We start from the raw sequence: 15,180 nt of genomic DNA on the forward strand, positions 1-15,180 counted from the left end.
AAGGCTTATACTGATGGCATTATTTCACACAATGCTGACTGGTTGGAAAAATGTCAGTGTTTACTAGCTTAATGGTTATTGTAATCATAATAGGTGTGACAAGCGTGTCCTACAGGGCTGTGATTTATAGCATCATTTAATTGTAAACCAGCAAATTCTAGATGGCAGGTAAATTTTCTCTGAATTCTGTGTGTATCAGTAGCAAACTGACAAGTAACTATAACTCAGGTAGAGGACTCAGACCCTGCGGGGTTCAATCTGGCCACTAGATGGCTGCAGTTTCTTGAAACAGCTAAACTGTTTATATAAAGAACACTATTAACCTGGGACCCAGTAAGTGTGAAAGTTCAGTCCTGGTCTGCTTCAGAGGGAAACTTTCACATGGGTACTAACAGGCCCCGCCCATGCGCGGCCACAGGAAAAATGAGAACACGGCAGCGGGAACGTGATCAGCCGAGCTCTCCAGAGGAGCAAGGCGCATGAAACTTAAAACACTTGGACACACTGCGGCCTTTTGTTTTCCAAAGGACAACACTTGGGTGCTGTGGGTTTGTGGAGACAGCTGCCGGACAGGGCTGAATGCAGCTCTATACTCACGCTGCCCTGAGAGATTCATGCACCGAACACAGGATACTGTTCCTTTCCATAGCCGTTGGGCAAACAAAGCAACAGCCTGAACAAAGACAGAGGACCCACTGCTACGGCAAATGGATCACATACAAAGGCCATGGGATGGGGGACGTGACCGTGGTCCTCTCCCCTTCTCTTGCGGCATCAGCGTTTCCTGTTCTCGGGATTTGTTGCTACGCTGAGAGTGCCAGGCGCAGAGTTTGGAATTTGACTGTTATTATAGCCTCTGGTGAAGGCAGGGGCAGGCAGTGGGGGGCAGAGAGGGGGGAAGGAAAGAAAGAGAGGAAGAGAGAGAGAGAGGGGTGGGAGAGAGAGAGAGAGGGGTGGGAGAGAGAGAGAGAGAGAGAGAGGGAGAGAGAGAGAGAGAGAGAGAGAGAGAGAGAGAGAGAGAGAGAGAGAGGGAGAGAGAGAGAGAGAGAGAGAGAGAGAGAGAGAGAGGGAGAAACAAGATGACAAGAAAATGAAGGAGACAGATGATGGAGGGGGGGGTGGTGACACAGTGGGACAGGGGGGGCACTCACTCACCAGGATAGGCTTGTTATCCTTAAAAGCAATCGTCTCCCACTCGATCCCCTCCTCTTTGTACTCTTTCTGCTCCATAAGGAAAATGTGCTGTGGATGACAACGACAATCAATTTGGGGGGTTGGGTCAAAGCCGCGGACAACAACTGCCTCAGGGGGTTCCAACAAACATTACCGGTCTACCCAGAAGCCCCAAACTGTGGCAAACACCAATCAAACAGGAACGAATGCCAGGGCTGGAATCTTCCACTCAGAAGGCCGCCGAGGCATTTCTGTGCCGATCCCCTTCCATGCAGAGGTAGCTCCGCTCACCACTTGCTTATTTGGCTTGGAAGCCCAGCCTCCGACACACCCTTATCCTTGTAGATTTTTGCAAGGCCTTTCAGATTCCATCGCCTCTATCCCAGAGCGGATGGGGTTTACAACACTGTTTACCCAAAACTGGCAAATCAAAGGCAGGCAATCAGGGACCATGACTAACAGAGTGGAAAACTATTTTTCTGCCCTTTTAAAATATCTAGTCATCTTTTTGTAAAATTTTTTTTCTGGAGTCCAGAAGTAGCAGGCCAAAGCATCATTTCGCATTTGTGAAAACCACACAGTAGAAATGGTAATGCCCTTTATCTGATGTAAAAACGGATGGGGTGTATTCTGTTTATTTATTACACCCTCTGTTGTTACCCAGATAACAACAACTGTTTACAAATTTATTTATCCATTTATTTTTACTTTCTTTGCAGATTGATCTCTGGGTTGTAATATGAACAAATGATCTCTTGAAACATCTGGATGTTTACAGAAGGAAATCAAGCTTTCAAACAGCAGGAGGGTGCGACAGAGTCCAGGGTTCTGAACCGCCAACCTTCCAGTTAAAGGTCTAGATTTAATGTTGCCATTTTATTAACCCCATCCCATTCTCAAACCTGATGTTGAGTGCAAGGGGGCATGTTGTGGCTGCCATATTGTGCCACTTTCCGTTACTGTTGGGGCTCTACAGCATATGAGTAATAATATGGCCAAGTGTGATTCGCCACCACAAGATGCCTCAAGATGAATGCGCATCTCTGAAGGCCAGCCCCCAGCCCATGCACATATCAGTCAGCCATCATTAACCACTCGCACTATCTGGGGAAATTCCAGGCGCAGCACAGAGGACGACACTTACATGGTTAAAGAAATACTGCAGCTGCTCGTTGGCGAGGTTGATGCAGATCTGCTCGTAGCGGTTCACAGCGAAATTCTCGAACCCAAAGATGTCCAAGATCCCTGCGTTGAAGAAAGAATGGTCGAGTCAGACCGCATTGGATGAGACAGAGCATTTTATTCACTTTCTGATGTTATGGTGCACAAAAGTCAGCCGTTTTCTGAGGAAACCAACAATATGTCATGTGGTTTCAATTCAAGGGCCCTTCCGTTCCCTGAAATCTCATCAGCAGTTGAAAATCAACTCATTTTGCATATACATCACATTTGTGAAAGGCAGTAAGTTTTGGAGGTACCATGCACAGACTAAGTCAACGGACTTTAGAAGGCATACTTATAAAGATCCAGGTGTCACCGTCAGGGACCTGTGTTTGCAATGCAGAGTTGACAGATTTGAATCTTCAGTGGGACAGTGGCTGTAAAACTATCAATGAAAGTTTGTGATGGGAACTGGTTCAGAAAGTATCCATGAGCATAAATCACTAACTGGAAAGGCAAGCAACATACAACACTCAGGGCAAGACTATCTGTCTAGAAAAAAAGAAACCCAATGCGTAGCCTTCTCCTACTGACCGATTTCAGTAAGCTCAACATCAAGGTCGACGTTGGGAGCCAGCAGCTCGTTGATCTTGCTGACGATCCAGCCGAACACTCTACCGTAGGCCACTTTGGCAATGGAGTCTCTGGCATCTGCAGGGACAAAAACAGGAACATTTTCAGTGTCTCAGTGGAGCCTCACATGCACACGCGCGTGTACGCACACACTCACTCACACATGCACACACATCACATATCACAAGAGTGCAAACTCACGGCTACCATTCCGACACCTCTCAAGCGAGAACAGACACACCCCTGCATGTCGTGGTGCAAGAGACAACATGCGTGAACAATCTTCCTCAAAAATGCGGAACTCGACACAGCGGCTTATACTGTACGCAGCACTGTGCCCGCTCATATTACCCAACTCACATTACAATCTGTGTGTCACCTCGCCTGGGGGACACTGACAGTTGGCCAGAAATACGAGCAAACACTCAACCGTTGAATGTCTTTTCCTTTCAAAACCATCCTAGTATTCAGGTGCCTCCGCTGCCAGGTGCTGTGGACTGTAAACCTGCAGCAGGGTGGGATTCCCATGGGACCAAGAATTTAGCAGGAGGTATCCGGCACGGGACTTAAAAAACACTCCAGACCTCGCGCAAACCTCTACTGCAGACGCTAACGGACAGTGTGCACAACAGCTGGCTCTGTGGTTTCACAGAAAAGCCCTAGTAAAATGTGAAACCGTGGGCCCCGGGTCTGGGCCCGGGCTGCTGGCCTCACCTTCGGCCTGCTGCTGGTTGTGGAAGCGGCGGATGGCCTCGCCCCGGGTCATCGACATGGTGCAGGTCAGACTCCGCAGAAGCTCCTCCTCCTGGACGCCAAACTGACCCTGGGTCAGATGCCATGACACACATGCAAACAGGAAAAAGAGGAAGGAGGACAGAAGGTATTGTGTAAATAAAAAGGAAAAAGAAAGAGGAAGAGTGTTGTGCAAATCTGTGCCTACACTGAACCCACCAGCTTGCCCTGCCTCAGGCCAGACCAGGTCATCTGACGGTCTTCTGGCCAAGCTCAATATTTAATTATTTAATTGAAGTGGCTATTTGGAAAGCAAGTCAAATTGATGCTCTTAGGCTCTGTAAAAATTGCACACTACAAACAAAAACAGCTCAGCAAGTCTTGCCAGCGCAAATGAAGAAACTGAAAAAATGAAACAAAAAAAAAAAAAAAAAACATACAGATACGTTAACTGACTTTTCGTTGTGGACAGTGAAAATAAGGCAATCGGGAATACCAGGGTGGGGTTATTGCCAAATCAAAGCAAACCAAAAGGAAAGCCAGATTAAAAGGCAAGCAGGGACCAAGGACTGGACCGCAGCCATGTGGGCAAATAGCATATGCAAACCCAACACATTGATATGATAGACATGCAAAACGGCTCCTGCCTGCAGGAGATGCGACATCAGTCTGATGTCAGCGAAATCATAACAGCATAAGCAGGTTCAGCACAGGAACAACAACGCAGGTGTGTTGATGAATGGCTTTCAGGCGCATAACAGAATGTGGCTCAACGCGAGTCACAATCACCGCATTACAGTTTTTACATTTATATTCACACCACCCTGCAGAACAGCAGCTGTAGATTAAAGGCATGCAACTGATAGCCGAGGATTGCCTAAATAAGGGCTGTGACAATGGCACAGGAAGGAAAGCGCATTCGCAGTAAATGTTACTTGTAGAAGCACTACAATGAGACTGGTGCGGCAGGAGGGTCCCATAAAAATCGACCTTTCCTTTCTGGGGTTACCGACGCTCCTACAGAGCTATTCTCGGTGAGCTGGCGTTTCGGTCAGGAAACACATCACTCTAACAAACGACTCTCCCCTCTTTCAATCAGAAGGGTCAGGTTTCCAAATATAGCAGCCCGCATCCTCGTGCCACGCAGCCCGGCTTATCATAACAGGCCAGGTGTGGAGCGGGACCAGGGGTCCCGATGACCTTGCAGGCCCGCGATTGCCGAAGGGCCGGGCAATAACTCACACGCTTAAATAGCAGGGGAGGAAGCCAAACACTCGGAACCGAAAGCCGCTCCTCATCTCTGGGATCCGCAGCCAGCGGCTGAAAGGTCAGAGGTCGCCGTGCAACGCACCACGGAGTAGGAAAGCAATAACCCTGCTAATTTTGCTGCGTGTGGCTGAGGCTGATAAACCAACCCTTTCTCACACTGAATCCATCCAGTCCTTTTCTTCACCTAGAATAACAGGGGACTGAAGAGCCCCCCTTTAACAGCAGCACTTGAGCATAAGCCTGATTTTACTTGTTAAGTAAGACCCCTTTCCATTTGCACGTGTAGATAACTTTTTTTATGTTTCTGCCCTTTATACAGACCTTTTTTGAAATTGTCACAATGAGACGTATCAGAGTGGGCACTCACTGGAGGATAGTAGTTGCTCTGCTGATGTTATATGGACAACTTGCTGGTGCCGGATGAATCATAGCGCGCCTAGGGTCAGTGACACAGAAACCCTGGCTGACCTACCCTGCCCATATCCCCAGTGGAATGAAGTCGCCTACTGAACCTACCGGCTCAGACTCCAAGCTCGTGCTTTCACAATGCTTTCAAATTGTAAACTGTGCTGTTTTAAGGGTCAATGAACAAGACAGCAACCCGTTCTGTCATAACCACCAGTATGCGCCTAAACATACCCTACTCCTGTGCATAGTCTACATCTACCCAGTCTGTCTGCCTGTTTAAACATGACATGACCTGTGCATGACCTCCCACCAGCCCTGTCCAGCAGGTGGCCCTGAGGATTATGGGAGGTGAAGGCAGGGAGGAGGGACCCTGGAGCAAAAGCCACGGGATAAGTGACACTCACAGCAGTCGCTTTGAGCCAGCCCGACGACGTCTCCGTCACCTTCAGCATCTCGCCGTCCGTCGGCTCGAACACGATGTTCCCCAGGGACAGGATCCCAGCCAGGATGGTCATCATGTCGACCTTTTCCTGTGACACACAGAGAACGGAATTCAGCACCGGCCGAGAGGCAGGAACCTGATGCAAAGCCAATATTTACCCAGGGCAAGTATCACAGTTCTCCCCGAGTGACAGGAACATTAACTTGGCTGTCACACTATTTAAACTTTAGTATTAAATCGCATGTGGCAACAGAAACAAAAGCAAAATGGCAGAAAAAAAGCATGCCAAAGAGTAAGTACATACAGCGGGGCCACGTGCAGCCATACCAGTGCTCAACCCGACCTCGGTTCTTAACAATGACATCAGCATTCTCATTTACTGTTTGACATTTTACCTTTTTTCATTTCCGTGAATGATAACAGTCGATAAGTACACAAGGAATATTGTACTGTTGTGTAATTTGGGGAATACACCGGTGTTGATGTATGTGCCTAATAAACTAACTGCAACAATCAGGCCTGGACGACTGGCTGGGGCAAAAGCTAGCAGGAGTGGGGGGAAAAGTGTCTGATACCTCTGTGAGTGCGTCATGGAAACCATCTTAGAACCATGACCTCAACTGCTCTCAATATTTTTCATAAACATGTGGTCAATCTGTGAGTCAGATAGCAAAAAGTAACAAGGCAACTAAATTGCGGTTACCAGCCTGCACATTTCTCTCCCTTTGTTTTTTTATTAGGGATGTTGTGACAATTGTGGACGTGGACTGCCTCTTAGAAAATGTGTTCTTGTGAGGACTGTTCTTTTATGTGGTGGCTAAATTTGAACTCACCTGCTCCTCAAACCCCACCATATCCATGGCGTTGCACAACTGATTGTACTTTTCGCTCCAGAGGTGCACCATGTCCTCTGTGCCGTACGTCCCATTCAGATACCTGAGGGATAAGCAAACACATTCAAAACTAACTGATCCAATACATACAGGCTAAGAGAACATATCGGTTTGAGCTCAGGTCTCGTGTAACCTAACCTCGTTTAAACAGTTTAAATTGTTCCAAAACACTGCCAAAGTATTTGTGAGCCCGGTTGCATGCATGCAGATAGGTTGTCTATAACTTGTTGCTAGGAGTCATTTAAGTTTTTCATTGTTGTTTTACTCTCTGATTAATCATGTAGTTATGTTCCATTCCGATGGGTTTCTGTACAACAGGTTTTGAGGCACTATGCGAGATGCCTTAAATCCAAACATATCTTAAGTGTCACAGCTGTGTTGAAAAGGAAGCTGACTGACAAGCTTGAAGGGAATCTTGCGAGTGTTCTGTCACTCCTTAGAGACGTCATCTCAGCAATGTGGAGGAGTGGCAAGCAGATACCAGGTACACACCCTTATGGCGTGGGTAAGGCCTATGACACATATCACGAGTGAAACCCAGAGCAGCTGAACTGGGATCAGTCTATGCTTCTTCACCTGGGCTGTACGTCACAGCTTACACAATACAAGAGAATGTATGCATTTTTTCCATTGGGCTATCAGACTACCTAATCTGGAGTGACCTGATAACTTTTTAACGATGGTTTTATGATGGTTCCGCATGGTCAGCATCTGGATATTTAGTGAATTAACTCTATCTAATTATCTGTCCGTGACGAGTGATCAAGTCTAACTTTGTCAAGGATAGCGCTTCAAAATGTCAAGTCTCAAATCAAAATGCAGACTAAACCAATGCAACTTTTATGTGGCCAAGCTGGAATACACAGCCCGATCTATTTTGTTATTTGACTGTACTTCAACTGTACATTGTTAAGCTGTGCGCTTAAATGACAACAGACAGCTACTAAATGAGAAGTTGCTTGAGATCATCTAGCCGACAAGTAAAAACATCTTACGCATGGATCATTACCTATTCATATAACAGTTTTAATGGGGACAGAGAAGATACAATATTAGAAGTGCACAGAGCAAGTCTCAGCTGAATTTACTATTTTCAGAGAGATCAAACTGTTCTCTTTCATGTATATCAGGTTTGAACTGTACACATTTTGCAGCCATGTCATTAGAACTTGTACAGTGTGCGTTTTACTTTGCCCATGATCTAGGAGTGTGTAAGTTAAACAATACCTTAACCTTATTTTGAAACCAGGTCTGATAAAGAGATACAGCCGAGTTTGGCATTGTTTGTAAGTACTGAGTCTGATAAGAGGGTACGAATAATGGTGGCACATGACATTGGTATTTCTACATTTAATGCAACAGGGTCACGAGGACCGACAAGAACACAGGATGTCGGGTGTAGCAGGCTGTGCGTAATCTTACTTTTATAGTAATGCTCCATTTAATATTAAACAAGAAGCATTCGCAATCCAGCTCTGCCAAAGATAACCTGGCATCATAAACAAAAAGCAGTGCTCAGAAGAAGGCTCCCTCACCCTTTGGCCGAGCCTCTGATGAGGCTTTAAAAGAAATCTGCTTAGAAATCTGCTTAGAAAGGTTGCAGGAAGTGACTGTGGGTTTTGCACCACCACACCCCACTGAACAACACCCCTACAATGCCAAATCACCTGTACAGCGTGGGGTCTAGGAGTCCATACATCTCCTTGTCCTCCTTCGAGATGCCAGCCAGCATACAGTAAAATATGTGGAAGTTCCGCTCGCCCTCGTCCTGGTGGACCACGCGTGACTTCTCCAGCAGGTACTCATTGATTTTGGCTCCCTTCACTGGTGGGGCAAGCACAGAGTTACTGCACCAGGGCGGACGTCCAAACCAACGCACACACCCATGGACCATGTCACGGGTCTCACCATATATTACAAGTAACTACTCTTGGGCCTGAGGTACAGGAATTTTGGGGAAAGCAGTAATGATATAATTAATCATCAAAGTTGTGCATTTTTTGTCCACTCCACTGGACTGACAATCTCATTCTCATCGGTCAGGTATTAACCTGCGAACCAGCAGGGAGGCTGCGATCGCCCAGCTGTACTGCACTTGGTGACATTCTAAGACCACTGTAGACACGCACCTGCGGAGTTGTGGAAGCGCAGCTGAATGTATTTCCCGAAACGGCTGCTGTTGTCATTCATGACAGTCTGAGCATTCCCAAAAGCCTCCAGGAGAGGATTCACCTGGCGGAGGAAAAAACACAGTAATGAGAAAGAATCTTATCAAAACATGACTTTCTCCATCATGCTGATATATTCTGGGATAGGCTGCAGTTTTGCCCCTTAAACTGATACTTTCAACATCCAACCTCAGTACAGAAATCTGTTCTTCATAATTCATTTCCTACACAGAAACAGAAGAATCTTTCTTCTAAGTTTTATTGCAAATAAAAACATTTTATTCTCTTCTATTTTTAATAATCGATTAATTCCTCCCAACTCAGCAAAAGTGATTTAATAATGATAAGACAAATAAAGCTCCACAAGATCACTTTACAAACAAAACATCAAGGACATTCAAACAAGATGCTTTTCTAAACTGTCAATGCCAAACCTGCTGAAAAATGGAGGAAGGAAATCAGAAATATTCAGCAGTTGAAATAGTTGAAATATGACACCATTTTGCCAGCACAAAGCAGAACTCCGCTTCGACCTTCAACCTTCGTGATACAACCAGCATTCATTTCTTTATCTTTGTGAGCCTTGAAGGTCACGAGGCTTGACAGTCAAAACACTGCATGACCTAGCAGAGTTCCTTCACACTTGACAGCATTTCAACTGTCGGCCAATGCAGAAATGAAACACCATCACAGAGATCAGGATTAATTAGGAAATGAAAAAATGAACCCCTAACGCCACAGTATCAAATATTTATAGGGGACACAACAGAAAAAGCTCTTACTCATTGGTGCCAGCAACACTTAGATTGACTTAGATGTTTTACTAATAAAAACATTAGGAATTGTTCTCAGGTTGTAAGTGGGTGTCAGGATATCACAGTTTTTAGCTATCCGATGCAGGTCACATGATGTTTATCGTTATTTTTTTTATTATACAGTGCTATTTTGGAATCCCCAGTTGTATTTTGGTCTCATTTCAATACAACATCCTCTGCACTCACACAGGAGCACTGATGCAAGAAGAATGAAACCCACCGACACGTTCGGCAAACGGCAGTTTTTTTTTTCCACACAGCAAGTGTACTACAGAGCAGCGGGCGCTCACTGGAAGACAGGCGCCACTCGCTGGCACCTGGTGAATCGCAAGGTGCCTGACGGCAGCGGGAACAGGAAACCCCGGCCAACCTACAGACTCCTATCACCAGCAGAACAAAGCTACCTATTAGACCTACTGGCTCGACCTGCAAAGCTAATGCTTTCATAGCATAATTGTAAACTTCGTTGTTTTAAGGATCAACTGAGGGGTCAAAAGGAGCAAAGCAGGGCCGTATACACTTAAATATTATTAATATCATGTCAGCTTTTACAGCACCAACATAACCACGTCCAACCTGTAATCAGCCAAGTATTGCTTTGAAAACATACAAGTTTGACATATCACAAAAAAACAGAAGCGGTTTGACAAAAGCATGCTGACAAATCTACTCCACGCATGTGCTGAAATGCCGACACAGACCACCGAACAATTTCCAACAGGTCGGAAAAGATAATCATTTACATTTCCTTAAAGCTTCTGATTTAGGATTCTGCTGCCTATAATTATGCCTGCTGTGTGTTACCACAGTGGGTGGGGTGACCAATTTCAGCAGTGAGGCCTTACTATATAAGGGTTAAGAGTGGAGGAAAAAGTGTTTTGAACAAGGATATATATCAATACCTCAAAAACAGAACTCTAAATTGGTAAGCAGACACAGAGTGGTAGAAAATATAAATGTTCTCTTGGGATTAACTGGGGAAGGTAGGTATATGCCCTTTTTTTACTAGTATTTTACCATTTAAAATGGTAAAATACCAGTACATTATCTACAGTGCATGGTAAAGCAGACAAACAATGCAATCTACTGTCCTTAGACAAGATAGATCAAAATTCTCTCCATGTACATAACAACAAGAAAATCAGGTTTAATAATGAGAATGGTCCATTCATTCCAAGCAGGTTCATCACAAGGTCTAGTTAAGAATACAAGCAGTACTGCGCTAAGCCTTGTCTTTAACACTCCAAGGGCCTCTACCTCCACTAACAGTCCTGGTGAGCTATTCCACACATTAATAACTGCTGTCCACCAATGCACTCTTGTCCTGCAGTCAGAGACGTAGAACAGACAGATTCTAACATAAGTGGTGGGCACCCAAGGCAACGCAAATTTATCTGGTTTAATGTATTGTGGTAAGAGCTGAACTGGTTCTTCAAGGTCTACATACAGGCGCTGCTTCCCACAGAGTCAAAGCAAGAATGTTACATTACTGATGCCAAACAGAGACTGCTCTGGACAGAACCTAACATATACGCCCAGCATCCACTGAACAGAATGGTGAACTGCTGGCATTCCTTATTTTGTTTTACATGTTCCCTGGAACACCATGTTGTGCCCCATTCATCTCTCACACTCCATAGCCCTTAATTACACAGGAGTTTTTTTTCCTGCACTCCTTCTCATGTGGTTATGTAAACCAGCCCGAGCAATTACACAAGTTCTAGGTTCTGTTGTAAAAGTAAAAAAAATAAAATAATAATAAAAAAACACTGACAGGAATAGTTTTCTTTTAACTGTCACTCGATTTACCCCCAGAGGACTCCTTTACAGATGGAGAAAATTTACACCCTTTATGAGTGCCATTCAAACAGAACTTCCTGGCCCTGAGATGCTGGTGTTAGCATTTTCAGAATAAATGTGAATCTTAAATTACCCAATACAGCTATAAACCCATGCACAGAAATTCGAAAAACCAATGCTGTGCTGGTTCTGGTTTGATGACCAACGGCAAGCTTACAAATCAACATACTTCACAAAACCAGACTCAAATATAATACGTAGGTGGTTCACTGCACTTCATGAGCCCCTTCACAAGTTGCAAGACACTTTACATCCTGCTCTGAGTCTGCAAAAACAGTGCAGAAGAGAACTGCACTGAAATCCCAACCTCATAAAGCATGACTCGGTGGTTAACACTTAGAAAGTCAAGCGGACCGCGCTGTTACCCAGGCCTTTCGGCAGGGTCACATGCCCGCAGACAACGCCACGTGGTACAGGCCCGTCTCTACAGGACGGCTGTCAGAACCCGTCCTCGTCTGGGCTGACCTATTTTTGTTGCGCGCCTCGTCTCGGCCTGGCTCTGAGTCAGAGTCCCACTCACAGGAACACACAAACCACCAGAGAGGAAAGGGAAATCAAAGAAGTGAAACTAGTGGGCCTGGAAAACGTTTTGTTTTGACTGTTGGGATTCACTCTGCCCTGTCTCCCCCTGGGCTAGTCTCCAGAAGCCTTCCATCCCCCCACCACACACACACACACACACACACACACACGCTAAGAAGGGAAAACTAACACGCTATCTTGCTCACTCATCCACCCACCCGCCTACACACGCTCATTCACACAAAAAATGAGAATGTCAAAAAGCACCCGCCTTACACAGACACACAAACCAAAACTGAGAGAAAGTCAGGAGAGCTCCCTCGCAGACACGCAGGCATGCACATAATTTAGCCCAGTCAATTCAGCTGTTGCCCAAGTGTGGTTTGCTCAAACTTACTGTAGTCAGCAAACAGCAAGCTAGCTGACCTCTCGCAGCACAACCCTCCTGCAGACTACATGGTCTTACGAGCCTGTTGGAGACCGGAAAATGATCTACAGAGAGTGACTTTTCTGCTTTAAACTAAGTTGGGGGTCTGGCTGCATGTACTCCAGATGAGAGCTCATGATGTAATGTCCCCGGATGGCAGATGGAATTTCACACACACCCTGACATTTTGGGGACCTCTTGTATCCTGTTCCCACCACTGGCTACTTCCAACAATACTGCAGACATGAGAAAATGGGAATGTTTCGGTACTGGTCATGTTTTGCGCTGACCGTAAAAATGGCAGTACGAAAGAAAGGCATCAGCGCAGCAGAGGGGTATCTCCTCCATACGATATTACGTTACAGGCATTTAGACACGTTTCACAGAGGATTATTACCATGACAAGTGTGACATTTATTCCAACATTGATGGCTGTATTATTACATTATGAGGAGATCATTTGATTTTGTGCAAAAATGATTCCGTTAGGGTATATTATTATACCGGGGGGTTATAATGACTATGTCACTGGTCGCATGTGAAATGCCCATAAACTTCCCTGCCAATGTCAAACTGAAGTGGACTCTCTCCTGAAGGAGCAGAAAACCCTTGCACTGAATGAGCTCCTGCAGACTTCTGTATTGGTGGTTAAGGAACTGGACCATACTCCAGTTACATTTCAGATAAATATTATTTTTACTTTCAGGTTCCGTTTCCTTACCTACAGCCAGACCTTGAGCTGTCTGAAGCAGACATTTCAAAAGACGCTGACGACTTCTTGCATAACCAGCAAGTAAGAATTTAAAAGCTTGATCTACAAAGTGCAACTGAGCATCAATAAGTCTATTTTTACTGGGAACTTGAGGGTGTTCTTTGAAAAAATTACTGGTTGTTTACCTCACAGTTATGATTGAATATGAACAGCTAATCATGATCTGAGGTGAATTTCAGGTCATTTGTAAGGTGACTTAGTTTTGAAAATGAATTCCAGTGACAGATCGTAATTGGACATATCTAGAACACATCCAGTCCATCACCTTTTCAAGTTTCACTTAGTGTCTTTCCCTGTACTACATTCTCCTAGAAACAGAGTGCTTTTAAGCAGGGTTTCCATTTCAAACTTGCAAAAGCAAGTATCGTTCACACTACAAGAAACGACATGCAAGCTGTGACTTCACAGGGGCACAAAATGGATTTTCTGCAAGAAAACTCTGTGTGTACATGCCCGCTGGCACATATATAATACAAACACAAACGCATATTTCACCTCTGAGCCTGGAAAAAAGGTATGAAGCTCAGCACTGATAAGAGATCAGCTATCTCCACAACGACATAAAATCCACAAAACGTCAAAATTTAAAAATAAAGTCTCAACAGTTAAAGTGTGGAAATGTTTGCAGGGAAAACTAAAAACCTGTGGGAGTGACAGCATAATCAGCCTCAAGTCAGACTGGAAAGACAAGTTTGGTAATGTTTGAGGCAAAGTCCCGTTCAGGAACTATTTTGGGTCATGTGAAAATGTAAATGCTTAGTCAGCAAAACATACTAAACTGGTAAGTGCAGGAAATCAGTCTTCTTTTTTCCCCTCCATATCATCCAAGAGAACACAAAGCTTTTCTGTTGCTAACCTAAAACAGAAATTAGAAATATGGGCTACAGAGGCTAAGAGAGAACTGAAGTGTCTCAATAATGGTTTAAAAAGAGCCTGACTGAATTAACGCAATTCTATGCTACACACTCAGATCTGGTTCTGGGCCTACAGAATTGTGATTAACATTAACCTTTGAATAGTGCAGTTAAGCAATTGTTATTGTGGTTCCTGTACAATGCTGAGCTGGGAAATTGCTGAGACTGAAAGGAAATACAAGAATTTAAGAAAGCAACGCTTGCTAAAATTTCATCGTTGCCATTAGGAAACAAAGAAAGATCCAATCCTGTCTGCAGTACTGAAACCAGTGCAGACGCAAAAACAAAACCAGAAAGGCTAAAAACAGCATCACATTAACTCAGATGTAGCTCTTTTTCCTCATCGGAAAGTTGGCATTGTAACAAACAAACAAGACAGCACGTCCCTAGTAGCACGCAATATGTATGAGCAGACTGTGGAGAGCGGTAGCAATGCAGACTCTTGATTCTCTTTCCTGGCCTGCAAGAGTTTTATTCTGAGTGCTGTGTGGAAAGGCAATGTAATGTGAAAGAATGCAATGGGCAGAGTGTTCGGCGAGCTGGAAGCATGAGACGTCCATTTCTTAGTGGCCCGCCGAGATGAGCACACGTGTTTAAACGGACACGCATGTCGGGTTACACGGGTTTGGCGTTCCCTCGGACAGAACAACCTTTGTGATGGCAGGTGTGCCGGATCCGTGGGAGAGCTACTTTCAGAGAGCACGGCTGAGAATGCCAGTATTCTGCTTCTTCTACAGTCAGTACCAGCCAAAAGTTGGACACACCCGATTGAGACAGTGGGAAACATTCTGATCTAAAGACTTATGCTTAAATGCTTTCAAATTTGTTTCTCAGATAAAAATAAATAGTGAGGTTAATCCCTATGTATGAATTCCTTTCCATAAAAATTACAATTTTAAAAACTTTTTGGCCACTTTGAAGAATCTAAAATATACGATAGAATTGATTTGGTCACTGCATAATTTCAGTTGTGTATTTTCAGAGTTGTGAT

General features: G+C 44.7%; 1 protein-coding gene across 1 annotated transcript in view; it reads right to left on the reverse strand.

The window, feature by feature from the left end:
* The window catches only part of LOC118778430 (myosin-IIIb), a 36,243-nt gene that overhangs the window by 11,979 nt on the left and 9,084 nt on the right, over positions 1-15,180 (reverse strand). Inside the window, exons 5-12 of the mRNA XM_036529958.1 lie at positions 8,841-8,943; positions 8,379-8,535; positions 6,652-6,754; positions 5,781-5,906; positions 3,682-3,790; positions 2,929-3,045; positions 2,318-2,418; positions 1,156-1,242 (exon numbers count right to left, since the gene is read on the reverse strand). Coding sequence (XP_036385851.1) covers positions 1,156-1,242; positions 2,318-2,418; positions 2,929-3,045; positions 3,682-3,790; positions 5,781-5,906; positions 6,652-6,754; positions 8,379-8,535; positions 8,841-8,943 — 903 coding nt within the window. The remainder of the gene's footprint in view (positions 1-1,155; positions 1,243-2,317; positions 2,419-2,928; positions 3,046-3,681; positions 3,791-5,780; positions 5,907-6,651; positions 6,755-8,378; positions 8,536-8,840; positions 8,944-15,180) is intronic.

The sequence above is a fragment of the Megalops cyprinoides genome, chromosome 5, assembly GCF_013368585.1.
Source record: "Megalops cyprinoides isolate fMegCyp1 chromosome 5, fMegCyp1.pri, whole genome shotgun sequence".
NCBI classification, from domain to species: Eukaryota; Metazoa; Chordata; class Actinopteri; order Elopiformes; family Megalopidae; genus Megalops; species Megalops cyprinoides.